Raw genomic sequence first — 15300 nt, 5'->3', positions numbered from 1 at the left:
TGTAGTGCGTCTTTTGTTGGTCTTTAGTCAGTTTGAAGTCAGTGTGTCATCAAACAGTGTGTCAGTCCGTTGGTCTTTGTGCGTCTTTTGTTGGTCGTTAGTCAGTTTCAAGTCAGTGTGTCGTCAAACAGTGTGTGGGTCTGTAGTGCGTCTTTTGTTGGTCTTTGGTCAGTTTGAAGTCAGTGTGTCATCAAACAGTGTGTCAGTCCGTTGGTCTTTGTGCGTCTTTTGTTGGTCGTTAGTCAGTTTCAAGTCAGTGTGTCGTCAAACAGTGTGTCAGTCGGTTGGTCTTTGTGCGTCTTTTGTTGGTCGTCAGGCAGTTTAAAGTCAGTGTGTCGTCAAACAGTGTGTCAGTCTGTGGGTCTGTAGTGCATCTTGTGTAGGTCGTTAGTCAGTTTGAAGTCAGAGTGTGTTCAAACAGTGTGTCAGTCTGTGGGTATGTACTGTCTTTTGTTGGTCGTCAGGCAGTTTAAAGTCAGTGTGGTATCAGTGTGTCAGTCCGTGGGTCTGTACTGTCTTTTGTTGGTCGTCAGGCAGTTTGAAGTCAGTGTGTCAGTCCGTTGGTCTTTGTGCGTCTTTTGTTGGTTGTTAGTCAGTTTGAAGTCAGTGTGTCGTCAAACAGTGTATCAGTCCGTGTGTCTGTAGTGTCTTTTGTTGGTTGTCAGGCAGTTTATAGTCAGTGTGTCGTCAAACAGTGTGTCAGTCCGTGGGTCTTTGTGCGTCTTTTGTTGGTCGTCAGGCAGTTTAAAGTCACTGTGTCGTCAAACAGTGTGTCAGTCTGTGGGTCTGTAGTGTCTTTTGTTGGTCGTTAGTCAGTTTCAAGTCAGAGTGTCGTCAAACAGTGTCTGTGGGTCTGTAGTGCGTCTTTTGTTGGTCGTTAGTCAGTTTGAAGTCATTGTGATGTCAGACAGTGTGTCAGTCCGTTGGTCTTTGTGCGTCTTTTGTTGGTTGTTAGTCAGTTTCAAGTCAGTGTGTCGTCAAACAGTGTGTCAGTCTGTTGGTCTTTGTGCCACTTTTGTTGGTCGTCAGGCAGTTTAAAGTCAGTGTGTCGTCAAACAGTGTGTCAGTCTGTGGGTCTGTAGTGCATCTTTTGTAGGTCGTTAGTCAGTTTGAAGTCAGAGTGTGGTCAAACAGTGTGTCAGTCTGTGGGTATGTACTGTCTTTTGTAGGTCGTCAGGCAGTTTAAAGTCAGTGTGTCGTCAAACAGTCTGTTGGTCTGTAGTCTTTTGTCGGTCGTTAGTCAGTTTAAAGTCAGTGTGTCGTCAAACAGTGTGTCAGTCCGTGGGTCTGTAGTGTCTTTTGTCGGTCGTCAGGCAGTTTAAAGTCAGTGTGTCGTCAAACAGTGTGTCAGTCTGTTGGTCTGTAGTGTGTCTTTTGTCGGTCGTTAGTCAGTTTAAAGTCAGTGTGTCGTCAAACAGTTTGTCAGTCCGTGGGTCTGTAGTGTCTTTTGTTGGTCGTTAGACAGTTTGAAGTCAGTGTGTCGTCAAACAGTGTGTGGGTCTGTAGTGCGTTTTTTGTTGGTCGTTAGTCAGTTTGAAGTCATTGTGATGTCAGACAGTGTGTCAGTCCATGTGTCTGTAGTGTCTTTAGTTGGTCGTTAGGCAGTTCGAAGTCAGAGTGTCGTCAAACAGTGTGACAGTCCGTGGGTCTGTAGTGTCTTTTGTTGGTCGTTAGTCAGTTTCAAGTCAGAGTGTCGTCAAACAGTGTCTGTGGGTCTGTAGTGTCTTTTGTCAGTCGTAAGTCAGTTTGAAGTCATTGTGTCGTCAAACAGTGTATCAGTCTGTGGGTCTGTAGTGCGTCTTTTGTCGGTCGTTTGTCAGTTTGAAGTCAGTGTGTCGTCAAACAGTGTGTCAGTCCGTGGGTCTGTAGTGTGTCTTTTGTTGGTCGTCAGGCAGTTTAAAGTCAGTGTGTCGTCAGTCTGTGGGTCTGTTGTGTGTCTTTTGTTGGTGGTTAGTCAGTTTAAAGTCAGTGTGTCGTCAAACAGTGTGTCAGTCAGTGGGTCTGTAGTGTCTTTTGTTTGTCGTCAGGCAGTTTAAAGTCAGTGTGTCGTCAAACAGTGTGTGGGTCTGTAGTGCGTCTTTTGTCAGTCGTTAGTCAGTTTGAAGTCATTGTGTCGTCAAACAGTGTGTCAGTCTGTTGGTCTGTAGTGCGTCTTTTGTCGGTCGTTAGTCTGTTTGAAGTCAGAGTGTGGTCATACAGTGTGTCAGTCCGTGGGTCTGTAGTGTCTTTTGTTGGTCGTCAGGCAGTTTAAAGTCAGTGTGTCGTCAAACAGTGTGTCAGTCTGTGGGTCTTTGTGCGTCTTTTGTTGGTTGTCAGGCAGTTTAAAGTCAGTGTGTCGTCAAACAGTGTGTGGGTCTGTAGTGCGTCTTTTGTTGGTCTTTGGTCAGTTTGAAGTCAGTGTGTCATCAAACAGTGTGTCAGTCCGTTGGTCTTTGTGCGTCTTTTGTTGGTCGTTAGTCAGTGTGTCGTCAAACAGTGTGTCAGTCGGTTGGTCTTTGTGCGTCTTTTGTTGGTTGTCAGGCAGTTTAAAGTCAGTGTGTCGTCAAACAGTGTGTCAGTCCGTTGGTCTTTGTGCGTCTTTTGTTGGTTGTTAGTCAGTTTGAAGTCAGTGTGTCGTCAAACAGTGTATCAGTCTGTGTGTCTGTAGTGTCTTTTGTTGGTTGTCAGGCAGTTTATAGTCAGTGTGTCGTCAAACAGTGTGTCAGTCCGTGGGTCTTTGTGCGTCTTTTGTTGGTGGTCAGGCAGTTTAAAGTCAGTGTGTCGTCAAACAGTGTGTGGGTCTGTAGTGCGTCTTTTGTCGGTCTTTAGTCAGTTTGAAGTCAGTGTGTCGTCAAACAGTGTGTGGGTCTGTAGTGCGTCTTTTGTCGGTCGTTAGTCAGTTTGAAGTCAGTGTGTCGTCAAACAGTTGTCAGTCTGTGGGTCTCTAGTGCGTCTTCTGTCGGTCGTTAGTCAGTTTGAAGTCAGTGTCGTCAAACAGTGTATCAGTCCGTGGGTCTGTAGTGTCTTTTGTTGGTCGTCAGGCAGTTTAAAGTCAGTGTGTCGTCAAACTGTGTGGGTCTGTAGTGCGTCTTTTGTCGGGCTTTAGTCAGTTTGAAGTCAGTGTGTCGTCAAACAGTGTGTCAGTCTGTGGGTCTGTAGCGCGTCTTTTGTCAGTCGTTAGTCAGTTTGAAGTCAGTGTGTCGTCAAACAGTGTGTCAGTCCGTGGGTCTGTACTGTCTTTTGTTGGTCGTCAGGCAGTTTGAAGTCAGTTTGTCGTCAGTCCGTTGGTCTTTGTGCGTCTTTTGTTGGTTGTTAGTCAGTTTATAGTCGGTGTGTCGTCAAACAGTGTTGTCTGTGGGTCTGTAGTGTCTTTTGTTGGTCGTCAGGCAGTTTAAAGTCAGTGTGTCGTCAAACAGTGTGTCAGTCCGTGGGTCAGTAGTGTCTTTTGTTGGTCGTCAGGCAATTTTTAAGTCAGTGTGTCGTCAAACAGTGTGTCAGTCTGTGGGTCAGTAGTGTCTTTTGTTGGTCGTCAGGCAATTTTTAAGTCAGTGTGTCGTCAAACAGTGTGTCAGTCCGTGGGTCAGTAGTGTCTTTTGTTGGTATTCAGGCAGTTTAAATTCAGTATGTCGTCAAACAGTGTGTCAGTCTGTGGGTCTGTTGTGCGTCTTTTGTGGGTCGTTAGTCAGTTTGAAGTCAGTGTGTCATTAAACAGTGTGTCGGTGTGTCATCAGTGTGTCATTCCGTGGGTCTTTTGTTGGTCTATTGTTGGTCGTTAGTCAGTTTGAAGTCAGTGTGTCATCAATCAGTGTGTTAGTCAATGGATCTGTAGTGTCTTTTGTTGGTCTTCAGGCAGTTTTAAGTCAGTGTGTTGTCAAACAGTGTGTCAGTCCGTGGGTCTGTAGTGTCTTTTGTTGGTCTTCAGGCAGTTTAAAGTCACTGTGTCGTCAAACAGTGTGTCAGTCTGTGGGTCTGTAGTGTCTTTTGTTGGTCGTTAGTCAGTTTCAAGTCAGAGTGTCGTCAAACAGTGTCTGTGGGTCTGTAGTGCGTCTTTTGTTGGTCGTTAGTCAGTTTGAAGTCATTGTGATGTCAGACAGTGTGTCAGTCCATGTGTCTGTAGTGTCTTTAGTTGGTCGTTAGGCAGTTCGAAGTCAGAGTGTCGTCAAACAGTGTGACAGTCCGTGGGTCTGTAGTGTCTTTTGTTGGTCGTTAGTCAGTTTCAAGTCAGAGTGTCGTCAAACAGTGTCTGTGGGTCTGTAGTGTCTTTTGTTGGTCGTTAGTCAGTTTGAAGTCATTGTGTCGTCAAACAGTGTTGTCAGTCCGTGGGTTTTTGTGCGTCTTTTGTTGGTCGTTAGTTAGTTTGAAGTCAGTGTGTCGTCAAACAGTGTGTCAGTCCGTGGGTCTGTAGTGTCTTTTGTTGGTCGTCAGGAAGTGTTAAGTGAGTGTGTCGTCAAACAGTGTGTGAGTCTGTGGGTCTGTAGTGTCTTTTGTTGGTCGTCAGGCAGTTTGAAGTCAGTGTGTCGTCAGTTAGTCAGTCTATGGGTCTGTAGTGTCTTTTGTTGGTCGTAAGTCAGTTTGAAGTCAGTGTGTCGTCAAACAGTGTGTCAGTCTGTGGGTCTGTAGTGTCTTTTGTTGGTCGTCAGGCAGTTTCAAGTCAGTGTGTTGTCAGTGTGTCAGTCCGTGGGTCTGTAGTGCATCTTTTGTTGGTCGTTTATAGTCAGTTTGAAGTCAGTGTGTCATCAAACAGTGTGTCAGTCCATGGGTCTGTAGTGTCTTTTGTTAGTCGTCAGGCAGTTTCAAGTCAGTGTGTTGTCAAACAGTGTGTCAGTCCGTGGGTCTGTAGTGTCTTTTGTTGGTCGTAAGTGTGTCGTCAATCAGTGTGTCAGTCCGTAGGTCTTTGTGCGTCTTTTGTTGGTCATAAGTCAGTTTGAAATCAGTGTGTCGTTAATCGGTGTGTAAGTCCATGGGTCTTTGTGTGTCTTTTGTTGATTGTTAGTCAGTCTGAAGTCGGTGTGTCGTCAATCCGTGTGTCAGTCCCTCGGTCTGTAGTGCATCTTTTGTTGGTCGTTAGTCAGTTTAAAGTCAGTGTGTCATCAATCAGTGTGTAGGTCTGTGGGTCTTTGTGCGTCTTTTGTTGGTCGTAAGTCAGTTTGAAGTTGATGTGTCAGTCCGTAGTGCGTCTTTTGTTGGTTGTTAGTCAGTTGGAAGTCAGTGTGTCAGTAGGAATATGGTTTAGTTACACAGTGTCTGTCCGTTTGTCTGCAGTGTGTCTTTAGTTGGTCATTTTGTGTCAGTCTGTGGGTCTGCAGTGCCCTTATGTTGGTCGTCAGGCAGTTTCAAGTCGGTGTGTAGTGTGTCATTTGTGGGTCGTCAGGCAGTTGGCCAATCAGTTTGAAGTCAGTGTGTTGTCAATCAGTGTGTCGTCAGTGTGTCGTCAGCTTGTGTCTCGGTTTTATATGTTTGCCAATGTGTTAGCAGATGGGTATTTAACAGTGTGCCAAAGTCTCCCAGTCATTCAGTCATAGTGTACAATTGGGCAGTCAGTGTGAGTCAGTGTGGGTCAGAAAGGAAGTACCAACGTGTTCAGCTTTTATTTATTTTGTTTCTCTTATATGTTATCTGATACTTTTACTTCTTTGTATTTCGTAAGCTTAAGATATTGCTAATATGGAAATGTTTCTTCTTCTCATAAATCTGACTTGTTTCTTAGAATGTCTTCTTTATTAATTTTTTGTTCTCAGCAGCTACCAGACGAACAGGCTCTACAAATAAAGACAGCGCTGAAGGAGTTTGATCAGCTGATCAATAATAGAACGTTCCTCTTTCTCTTCATCCAAACCCTGGAGGAGCAACCGACCTTCATGATGCAGGACAAGACCAGCGTGGCGTCTCTACTGATGGTGATATTGCAGAGCAAGATGGACTACTGTACCTCTGTCATCAAGGTCCTCCTGGGGAAATTGATAGAGAAACACGTCGAGTCAAATCGGGCTAAACTACTCATGAGGAGGTAATTATACAAAATATACAAGTATCATTATAATGTATGAGAAGAGAGATCTTATGCTCCTTATGAGGAGGTAGGATATTCTGAAAACAACATGAGATTAATATGCTCATAGATGGTAGGGAGAATGAGAGAGTAATGTCGCCAGCGATGGAAATATTAACATCAATTTATAAAAGGTTTATCTTCTGCCCGTTTCCATCGTTCCCTCCGCTAAGGTAGTGTTTCTCTCTCGTGAATTCCCTTCCTGTTTCTCTCCCATTCAAAGGAACGAATCCGTAGTGGAGAAGATGGTCAGTAATTGGCTGTCGTTCCTCCTCTACACGTTCCTGAAAGAGTCCGCTGGGGAGCCCCTCTTCACTCTCTTCTATGCCATCAAGCAGCAAGTTGAGAAGGGACCTGTGGATACCATCACAGGAGAAGGTCGTTATGGACTCAGTGAACTCAAGATTATAAGACAACAGATAGACTATCAACCATTAGTAAGTAACCGTTTGCAAAAGTCTACGACAGTGATCAATCGGTGTAGAAAATATTCAGTCGGCCTCTCAGAAACAACTGCGTAAATCATTGAGAATATTTATGAAATGCTAGATTCATATTTTTTCAAGTTAGTTGATTGGGGATACCCTTGAGTGCCTTGTTTCTTTTCACCGAATAATATTTCAAGTTCAAATGCCTTCTCACTCTTTTTTGTTTCTTGGGGTGATTTTGAAACAGCTTTTTGAGGTAGCTCAGCAAATTTTCATCAATTAAATAGTTATTGTTATAGTACTGTTAAGTCCCAATCCTAAATGTTTTTGCAAAATGGGAGGTTAACGAGCAGGTAACTAACGATTAAGCACTCAGATCTGACCGTGTAGTTGCTCAGACACTACTATCACTTGTATCTCATTTACTTGTTAAAGTATAGAATTTCAAATTTTCCTTCATATTTATTGAAAATCCCTTTCCACTCTTTTCTTTCCCATAGTCCATCTATGCAAAAGGACTGGACAAGAATATGGAGTCGATTCAAGTCAAAGTTTTAAACTGCGACACCATCTCACAGGTCCGAGAGAAAATATTAGACGCCCTCTATCAGACCACTCCGTACATTCACAGACCACCCAAGGAAGATTTAGATTTGGGTTAGTCAATTTCAACTGCTTTTGTTCTCTTGATTAACTTTGCATTTTATATTGACTGGACCATTGCCACTGTTAACAGGTATCAGTGAGAAGCAACCCAGCATAGCTTGTTCTGTTTACTTAATTACATTGCACCATGAGGATTCAATTGCTGTGGACAAAGTAACTTCATACTGTATGTCTGAATAATAGTGCAACATAAAAATAAAAAAACTTGGCAATAGCCTCAGGGTGGAGTATATTGTTTGCTCATATTAAATTGACAGCTAGGTTGTACCATTGGTGGTAGTGGTGGCAAGCAGAAGTTTATTCTCCTAAAGAAACTTCTATTTTACACATGGGAACATTTGCACTAGTTTCTTGGTGGAGTTTATATTCAATGCAAGTGTCTAGCTAGCAGAGCAGTCTGCAGAGATAGAGAGAGCAGTTTGATTTCACTTGATAAATTTTAATTTTTTTTTACCTTTTCTATTCCAGTTTTGAATTGTGGTGTGTCTGGATTTAGAACCCTCCAGGATGAAGACAGCACGTCTGAAATGGATTCTGAATATAAAAGGATTAATACATTGAGACATTATGGAGTAAGTAACGAGAAGGTTTGTCAATGGCGAAGGACAGGTTAATTTCTTAAAAAGACTTATTGCCCAAAAAATGTTATGGCTTTATTAAAGATGATAGCTATGTGAGGGAATTGCAGAGAAATGTAAATAACAAATTCCTTGAAATATTTGACCACCTTTTTGTGAGTTTTGTCTGTTAAGGCAATGTTTGGCGACTTTTTGACTAGTGAAATCGATAGGGTTTTGTCCTAGCTTTCTTGTAATGTGTGACATTGTGGGGGTAAACCACAAGCACTGACTTATCTGCCACCAAAGACCCCTTGAAAATCCTCTGTGTACATCCTCATACCAATATGTTACCCATTCCTCCTACATTTTCCTACCATCCATCAATGTAGGGGAGCCTGTGCCTATCCCTGCCACCTTTACAGGGTTTTTTTTAACTGTTGGCATGAAGCTACTTATAATGTGGGAGCATTTCATTGGCCCTAACAGTGTCATATCTCCTCCCCCTGTTAGATTCAAGACGGAGACACACTCTCTCTGGAACCGAGGCAGGGATACAACTCGGGGGTTTACACCTCAACGTCTGGAAGATACGGTATGTCTACCAAAAAAAAAAAATTATTGATCTAGGTGTTGTTGCAGCGTCATCTTGGGTAAACTCAGATTTTAAAAGTACATGTAGGATGTTTTTTGAAACGATTAATTGGATACGTTTTGTACTCACATTTTCTTGTTTGGGTTCTCGTTTCATATTTCACTCTTCGTTTGTATCGCATAGCTACAATTTCAAGCACATCCAGCCCTAGTAGAGTCACATCGCCGATGTTAAGCTACGAAAATGAGAATGGAGTGAAATATTGGCATCTGGTGAAGCCCTCCGAAATGGAAGAGAAGGGCAAGGGCCCCGGTAACAGGATGATGGCCGAAGTATATCTACCTAGACTCCTGACAATGAAGGTAAATACCACTTTCCCTGCCCTGTGCCATGTCTGTTCTACCCTTTTCACACTGCTCCTTCTACTGGTTCTACACTTGTCTGTTCCATGTCAGTATTCCATTGCTTCTATGCAGTGATATGACACCTCCTACACCATGCGCAAAGCCCATGCCATGGTGCATTGAACATGCTCTACGCCAACCTTCCATGGTTGTAACACCTCCCCCCCCCACCCCACATTTCATTCCATACCATATTCCTCAACATGTGCCAGGATCACACCCACACCCTTCTCCATCCATCGACTGTTTCTCCTCTCACCCCCCCCCCACCCCCAATACTCCAAACATTTCATGCTTGAAGGGGCCAGCTGGCCTGCAAGCCTAGCAGACATTTCAGTCTGTATTAATATTGTTATCATATTAAGCATCTCATGCTAATCCTCAGAGAAAATGAAGACAATAACATAAACCAAGATACACATTTTTGATCAGAATTTGTTTACTGCAAGCCCCTCCTTATTTTTCAGAGGTAAGAGGAGGAAGAGATGGTGTATTGTTTTATTGCATCTATCCGCAAATATGGGCACCCTCATTGGTAACCAATTTTTTTCCCCCGCTCTCTCATTTTACAGGGTACCATACAAAACTATGTCGATAATTTGTTTGAGACCATATTCAGTGTAAATCATCGAGGAAATACGTTGCCCCTGGCAATCAAATATCTCTTTGATATATTTGATGACTATGCAGCCCACCATGGCATTACAGACCCTGATGTAGTGCATTCCTGGAAAAGCAATAGGTATTTTTTTTTCCATTACATTTTGGCATTCTAATAATAATAACTGAAAAGTAATAGTTGTTAAGTCCCAATCAATGGGGGGACCAATACATTGCTTTACTGAATGATATCACTGCAAATGCGCTTTTTGGACATCGTTGGGACTTGTGCATCAAATATTGTAATTGGTTGTTATAACGTTATGTTTAGATAGCAAGGGGGGGGGGACATCGGAACAAAGGAAAGGGCTTGGGAGTGGCGGGGCAATGGGAAAACAATTTTCATCAAAATAATTTGAAATAGTGGGAAAGTTAGCACTCTTCTTGTGCAAGCACTCCTTTAATAAGTTTACCAACCTGTTTTACTTATTAAACGTCTTAGCGTGTGTCTAACGACATTATCATATTCTCGTCATACAGTAAGCACCAATTTGTACCCTCTACATGAAATGTTTTGTCAGCAGATCACGACATTAAGCAAATTTTTTACCATAGAGTATTTTGCTTAAAGAAAACAATCTTTTATATCTCTTATATTCTCATTCCAGTCTTCCATTAAGGTTCTGGGTCAATCTAATCAAGAATCCAAACCTCATCCTGGACATCCATAAATCAGACACTGTGGATGCTTGCCTGTCCATCGTCGGCCAATGTCTAATGGACGCCTGCTCTTACTCTGACCACCCACTGACCAGGGACTCCCCCTGCAGCAAACTGCTGTATGCTAAGGACATCCCTAACTATAAAGACTGGGTGAACCGTTACTACAGAGACATACAAAACCTGCCGCAAGTCAGCGACCAGGACATGAATGCGCTACTAACCGAGCATTCCAACGCCCACCAATACGACTTCCATAGTTATTCAGCACTGAACAAATTATACTTGGGCTATGCACAGAAATATAGGGATCAGGTAGGGTACCTTTCCGATACTTCCAAATTTTGTTTTCTGAATGTTGTTGTGGTTGTTGTTGAATGGGTAAAGGAAGTAGTGGCAATAGGGGTAATCAAAGGAAAGGAATCTGGGAGGATTTTTTTTTGGTGGGGGGGGGAGGAGTTTCTAGTCTTGGCCAGTTATCATCCTGCAGTCATTGACCAATTAGTCATTTGAAATGGGTTTAGAAACAAACCCAATATAATCCCCTACCCATCAAGGCTTTGTAGCCGAATATTTATCATTTCAAGATTGGCTGTGCATGAAATTGCAAGTTTCTGGTATGCTCTGGAAATAACAACTTTGCCGTGTTTATGCAAGAAACAAGAAAAAAAAGAATACAAAACAAAACAACAGAAAGCAGATGGGATTGTTAGTTTCAAAGGTCGTTTTCTTTTAACCTGGAATTCAATTAAAGCGAAGGTTTTGGCACTTTGCATGCATGGCATCGCTACAGTATCTCTTTGTGTGTTGTTTACAAATAGTGTAAAATTATACAGTCATAGGTTTCAGGATTTATTTGCCAGCCAATGTATCTAGTTTGTCTCTTAGTTTTCCACTCAATGGGTTTGAAATTAATGTCTGCCATCATTGAAATTTTTATCGCTCAGGGCATGAAATTTTAATGGGCCTTGAATTTGTTAACTTATATGGTAAACTTGTCAGTCTAGCAGAAAGCTTGTTCAATGTTGCATTTTCTGGTCAAATCACTGCTTGTAATAGCTTGTGTGTCTGTCTGTCTATTGTATCGCAATGCTGTTAAATACTGACTTTATATACTCTATCCATCCACAGATTCTGGAAGCACTATATGATGATGAATTTGCCCAGAATAACAACTTGAGAGAAAAGTTTGCAAATCTAGAAGATTTGATGAACAATGATAGAATGGATCATCAACAAATTACGGAACTTTGATGAAGCTGATCCGCCATCATTCCATCGGATCGTGGAAACAGATGACAGAATGTTGGTGTCAGTGTTCCCTGCACATTGTCAGGGATCGCCAACAGGTGTTGGAAATAATGACGAAATATTACTCGAATTGGAGACAGAGCTGTTAATTACTGAACTTTCGTGGAGCTTATCGGAGGCTGGAAGCAGAAATGATCAACCCAACAGTGATCCCATCAACAACTAATGATGGAATTCTCACTGATAATAACTTTTGTTCTTATTTCGTTCTATTTCCCACACTGAAGTTATTGGATGGACCAACGTATTACATTAATTCAATAGAGCATGTCTTAATATGGAAATGCGTCCGATCGATCAGTTACAGAGCCATCAATAACTAACACTTTACGGTATGTGGTTAATCACCACCTAACATTTTACAAAATTGAGCTTGTGGATTGCTAAGAGAAATTCGTGGAAAATGTATGGTCTGAATTTGTGCAAACAGACATAGGTGCTACAACACCACCACCTTATATCAACTATTTGAATTCTCGTCTTTTTTATTTTTCACTTTTTATGATTCCCAATCTAGAGGCCACAGGAATTTTGCCAAATTATATGGACAGCCTGTACAAAAATTGGACACTCTCTAGCCCCTGCATGTTTCAATTTACAATCTGCGGCTAAGGTGGTCAAGTTGAAAGTTACCAGAAGGTTTGGAAAGCATTTAGTTAAACAGTAGTTGGATAATAAAAGCAGGTTGTTGTTACAAGGGCCGTGTATCATACAGAAAGTACCCATTAGTGGGTGACAGATCTTTAATAGAGATATGCATTTTGATAAGTCTCCAAGGTTTACAAGGAAATCTTAAGTAATGTTAGTTCTGATAATTCCTCAAGTGAACACTGTGATATAGCCACTCTGTATTAGACTGCCAATTTTTAGTTTTGATAATAGAAAAAAGACATATAATCATAGCATATAGTATCCCATAGCATATAGTATCCCATAGTGTCCCATAGCATATTTACTGTAGTATCCAATAGCATATACCATCCCATAGCATATATTACCCATATACAATCATGCTTCTAAATTCTACTGCCGTTCGTATGGTCATTCATGATATCCATTTGTATTTAATAGGAACAATATAAAGTATTTGTAATTTTTTAACTTTTCCATGAAGAAAGGACAAATATTTGATTCAGTCGTCAAGTGTTGTACTATGGCACCAATGTAAAGTGTCCAGGTATTTGATTGTCACACCATGCTTTAATGTTTGATCCCTATGTAAAGTGTCCAGGTATTTGATTGTCACACCATGCTTTAATAATTGATCCCTATGTAAAGTGTCCAGGTATTTGATTGTCACACCATGCTTTAATGTTTGATCCCTATGTAAAGTGTCCAGGTATTTGATTGTCACGACATGCTTCAATGTTTGATCCCTATGTAAAGTGTCCAGGTGTTTGATTGTCAAACCATGCTTTAATGGTTGATCCCTATGTAAAGTGTCAAGGTATTTGATTGTCACACCATGCTTTAATGTTTGATCCCTATGTAAAGTGCTATATGTTATCATGCTTGACCAGTTATTTGATCCCAAACCAAACAGAAAATGATGCTTGCGTGCTGCTATTCCTTTTCCAGTTGGTAATGAGTTTATTGCAACAAATTTTATTTCTCTAAGAAACAAAAGCTCTTTTAGTGTGCTAATTTGTTCACTGCCCTGAATTTGTCAATAATTTATAGCCTTTCTGTTGTACCTCAAAATCACAAAACTGCAAAACTTTGCCAAAACTATAAATTTTTACTGCCACTGTAGGAAGATATGCCTTGATTGCATCTTTCACCACCCTCTTGAATAACAAGTGTCCTTGCTATCTCTAGCTATTATGTGTGTGTAATACATAAAACAACTCTAGGCAAACAGCCAAAACTATCAGTTGTCAAGATGTTACTGTTTGTATCTAGCAGCCTCTCTGTCTAGTGGCCTCAACTACTCACTAGATTCTAATAGCCCCCTCCCCCCCCCCCCACAATGTGTGGTTACCCATTGCAGACCTATTACCAATGTGTGGTTTAAACATTGCAACATGCAAAATAGACTATTATGGAGTTAAGTGTTTCATCGCAAACAGTGTTTTGTTGAGACACATGTATCGTTTCTATCGATGTAAATGCAATTAAAAGCTTTCAGTTATTTATGGTGCAATTTCAATAACAACTTTTTACTCCAGTTTTATCAAGTTTTGTCAATTAATACCTGTTTGCATCATGAAAATTCGGTTCATCTTTGTCTGTCAGCCATGAAAATATATTGATATATGGAAATAATGCTAACTTGTTCTGTACATTATAATGAAGCTTCATTTATCTTCTTTTTTTTTTTGTAATTTGGCTCGTAGAACTTTATTGTAAATATTGAATCAACTTTCAATAAGTTCATTACTATAATGCTAATATGATCATTTTTGATATTAAAAATTTTGCATTTTTAACTTTAAGTATAAGGATTCATTTTGCAACGGTATATATTAATGGTGTGGTGAAAAAAGGAAATAAAAAGAAATCTTGTCTGGTGCTTTGCAAAATACAAACAAAATATCAAAACAAATGTGGTTGTTTTCCCCATATTAAAAATGTAAACATGAATATGTTAATATGAATAACAATGTTCTTATAAAGGGAAACTGTTGTTATTGTATTAAATGTCTACCTTGAGATAATAGGCCATGTTTTAAAATATTTTTGGCTTTGTAACAAATGGCCTCGTAAAAAAAGAAATAGAAAAACTAACAAGTAATAAACCATGTAAATTTATTGAGACAAGGAAGCGGGCTATGTGGAACTGTCCTGGTTGTAAATATTCAAAGTTTTCCAATGGGTTCCCTTCTTCGAACAAATAGTACAACCGATATATTTTATTTCATTTTAGAAGGGACAAAAAATTAAAACAAGTTTGGTGGTAAGTGGTATATTTCTTACACATGACTCCATTGCCAAGTAAAAGTAAATTTCTTTAAATATTTTGTAAAGCTAGGCTTGTGTATCCTAACATGTAATTTGGATATTCAATATAAGTGTTTTGTATGAAAGGTCTTTTTTCTTTTCTTCCATTTGTTTGTTTTTTGATCAACAGGTTTTCCTTAACTCTTCCTCTTTCTCTCTCTCTCTCTGAATTTATGTACACCAGAGAATGCCTTTGTTTTTTGTTTTTCTTGCTTATTTCTAAGTCTTTGTAATCAGTAAAATTCATTTGCTTTTCAACGACATACACTAGGTGCCTTCATATCATGTGAAATTTGTGTGTAATTAAGTAATAACGTGCTAAAATCACAAACTATTTGGGATTCAGTTAAGTTTTGGATTTTTGTTGAAAGCATTTAATCATTATCATTCATACCTTATGTATTCAAGGTGTTAAAGTACACATGAAATTGTAAAACATGTGAATCATTTGTAAGTTTCATCTTAAAAAAAACTTTGCTTTTCTTTTTTGTATCAAGTCAAACCAATAAAGGTGATATTTTGTTCCACTTTGTTGCGAATATAAAGTATATGCTATCATATATATCGAAAGTGTTCTATCTCATTTGTTGTTCCTAGATTTGTAGGATAAATTGATTAAACAAAAAATGTCCATAAAAATGGTTGAACAATAGGTGTTGGAATTATGGGTCACAGTATGGCTTAGAAAGCGGTACACAAATATAGATTGTAAATTAATGTCATAAATTCTAAGTCTTAACTTTAAAAATGCTAGGCACACAAGTAAATGGCAGCCTGAGTGATATTCTTGTGCTAAAAAAAAATAGGTGATAGATAATTAGAATGGGTTATACCACCCGCAGTAATGGGTAATAAAATAGAGCCAATGCTATTTAATAATTGGTACAATATATTCTACAGGGGCTCCAAACCATAATGAGGGTAGATTACAATGATCGAAATGGGTCCAAAAACTACATTTTTTGAAAATTTAGCCTCGAATGGTTCAAATCACCCTAAAGGTTAAGTAACTTTTCTAAAGGTGATACTTGGAAGAGGTCAAATCCTGCAT

At 40.1% G+C, this 15300-nt stretch overlaps 1 protein-coding gene across 7 annotated transcripts in view; it reads left to right on the top strand.

Moving 5' to 3' along the window:
* The window catches only part of LOC139962153 (plexin-A4-like), a 205569-nt gene extending 190758 nt beyond the window's left edge, over positions 1 to 14811 (top strand). For 6 of the 7 annotated variants that reach the window (XM_071962097.1, XM_071962102.1, XM_071962095.1 and 3 more), the window contains 9 exons: positions 5718 to 5986; positions 6252 to 6465; positions 6957 to 7113; positions 7591 to 7694; positions 8193 to 8274; positions 8458 to 8636; positions 9251 to 9420; positions 9947 to 10313; positions 11130 to 14811. In XM_071962097.1, coding sequence (XP_071818198.1) covers positions 5718 to 5986; positions 6252 to 6465; positions 6957 to 7113; positions 7591 to 7694; positions 8193 to 8274; positions 8458 to 8636; positions 9251 to 9420; positions 9947 to 10313; positions 11130 to 11252 — 1665 coding nt within the window. In that variant the 3' untranslated portion in view covers positions 11253 to 14811. The remainder of the gene's footprint in view (positions 1 to 5717; positions 5987 to 6251; positions 6466 to 6956; positions 7114 to 7590; positions 7695 to 8192; positions 8275 to 8457; positions 8637 to 9250; positions 9421 to 9946; positions 10314 to 11129) is intronic. The other variant, XM_071962100.1, reaches the window with a different exon arrangement.
* The last annotated feature ends 489 nt before the right edge of the window (positions 14812 to 15300 follow it).

Source organism: Apostichopus japonicus, chromosome 20 (genome assembly GCF_037975245.1).
Source record: "Apostichopus japonicus isolate 1M-3 chromosome 20, ASM3797524v1, whole genome shotgun sequence".
NCBI classification, from domain to species: Eukaryota; Metazoa; Echinodermata; class Holothuroidea; order Aspidochirotida; family Stichopodidae; genus Apostichopus; species Apostichopus japonicus.
This window is presented reverse-complemented; position numbering and strand designations above follow the sequence as displayed.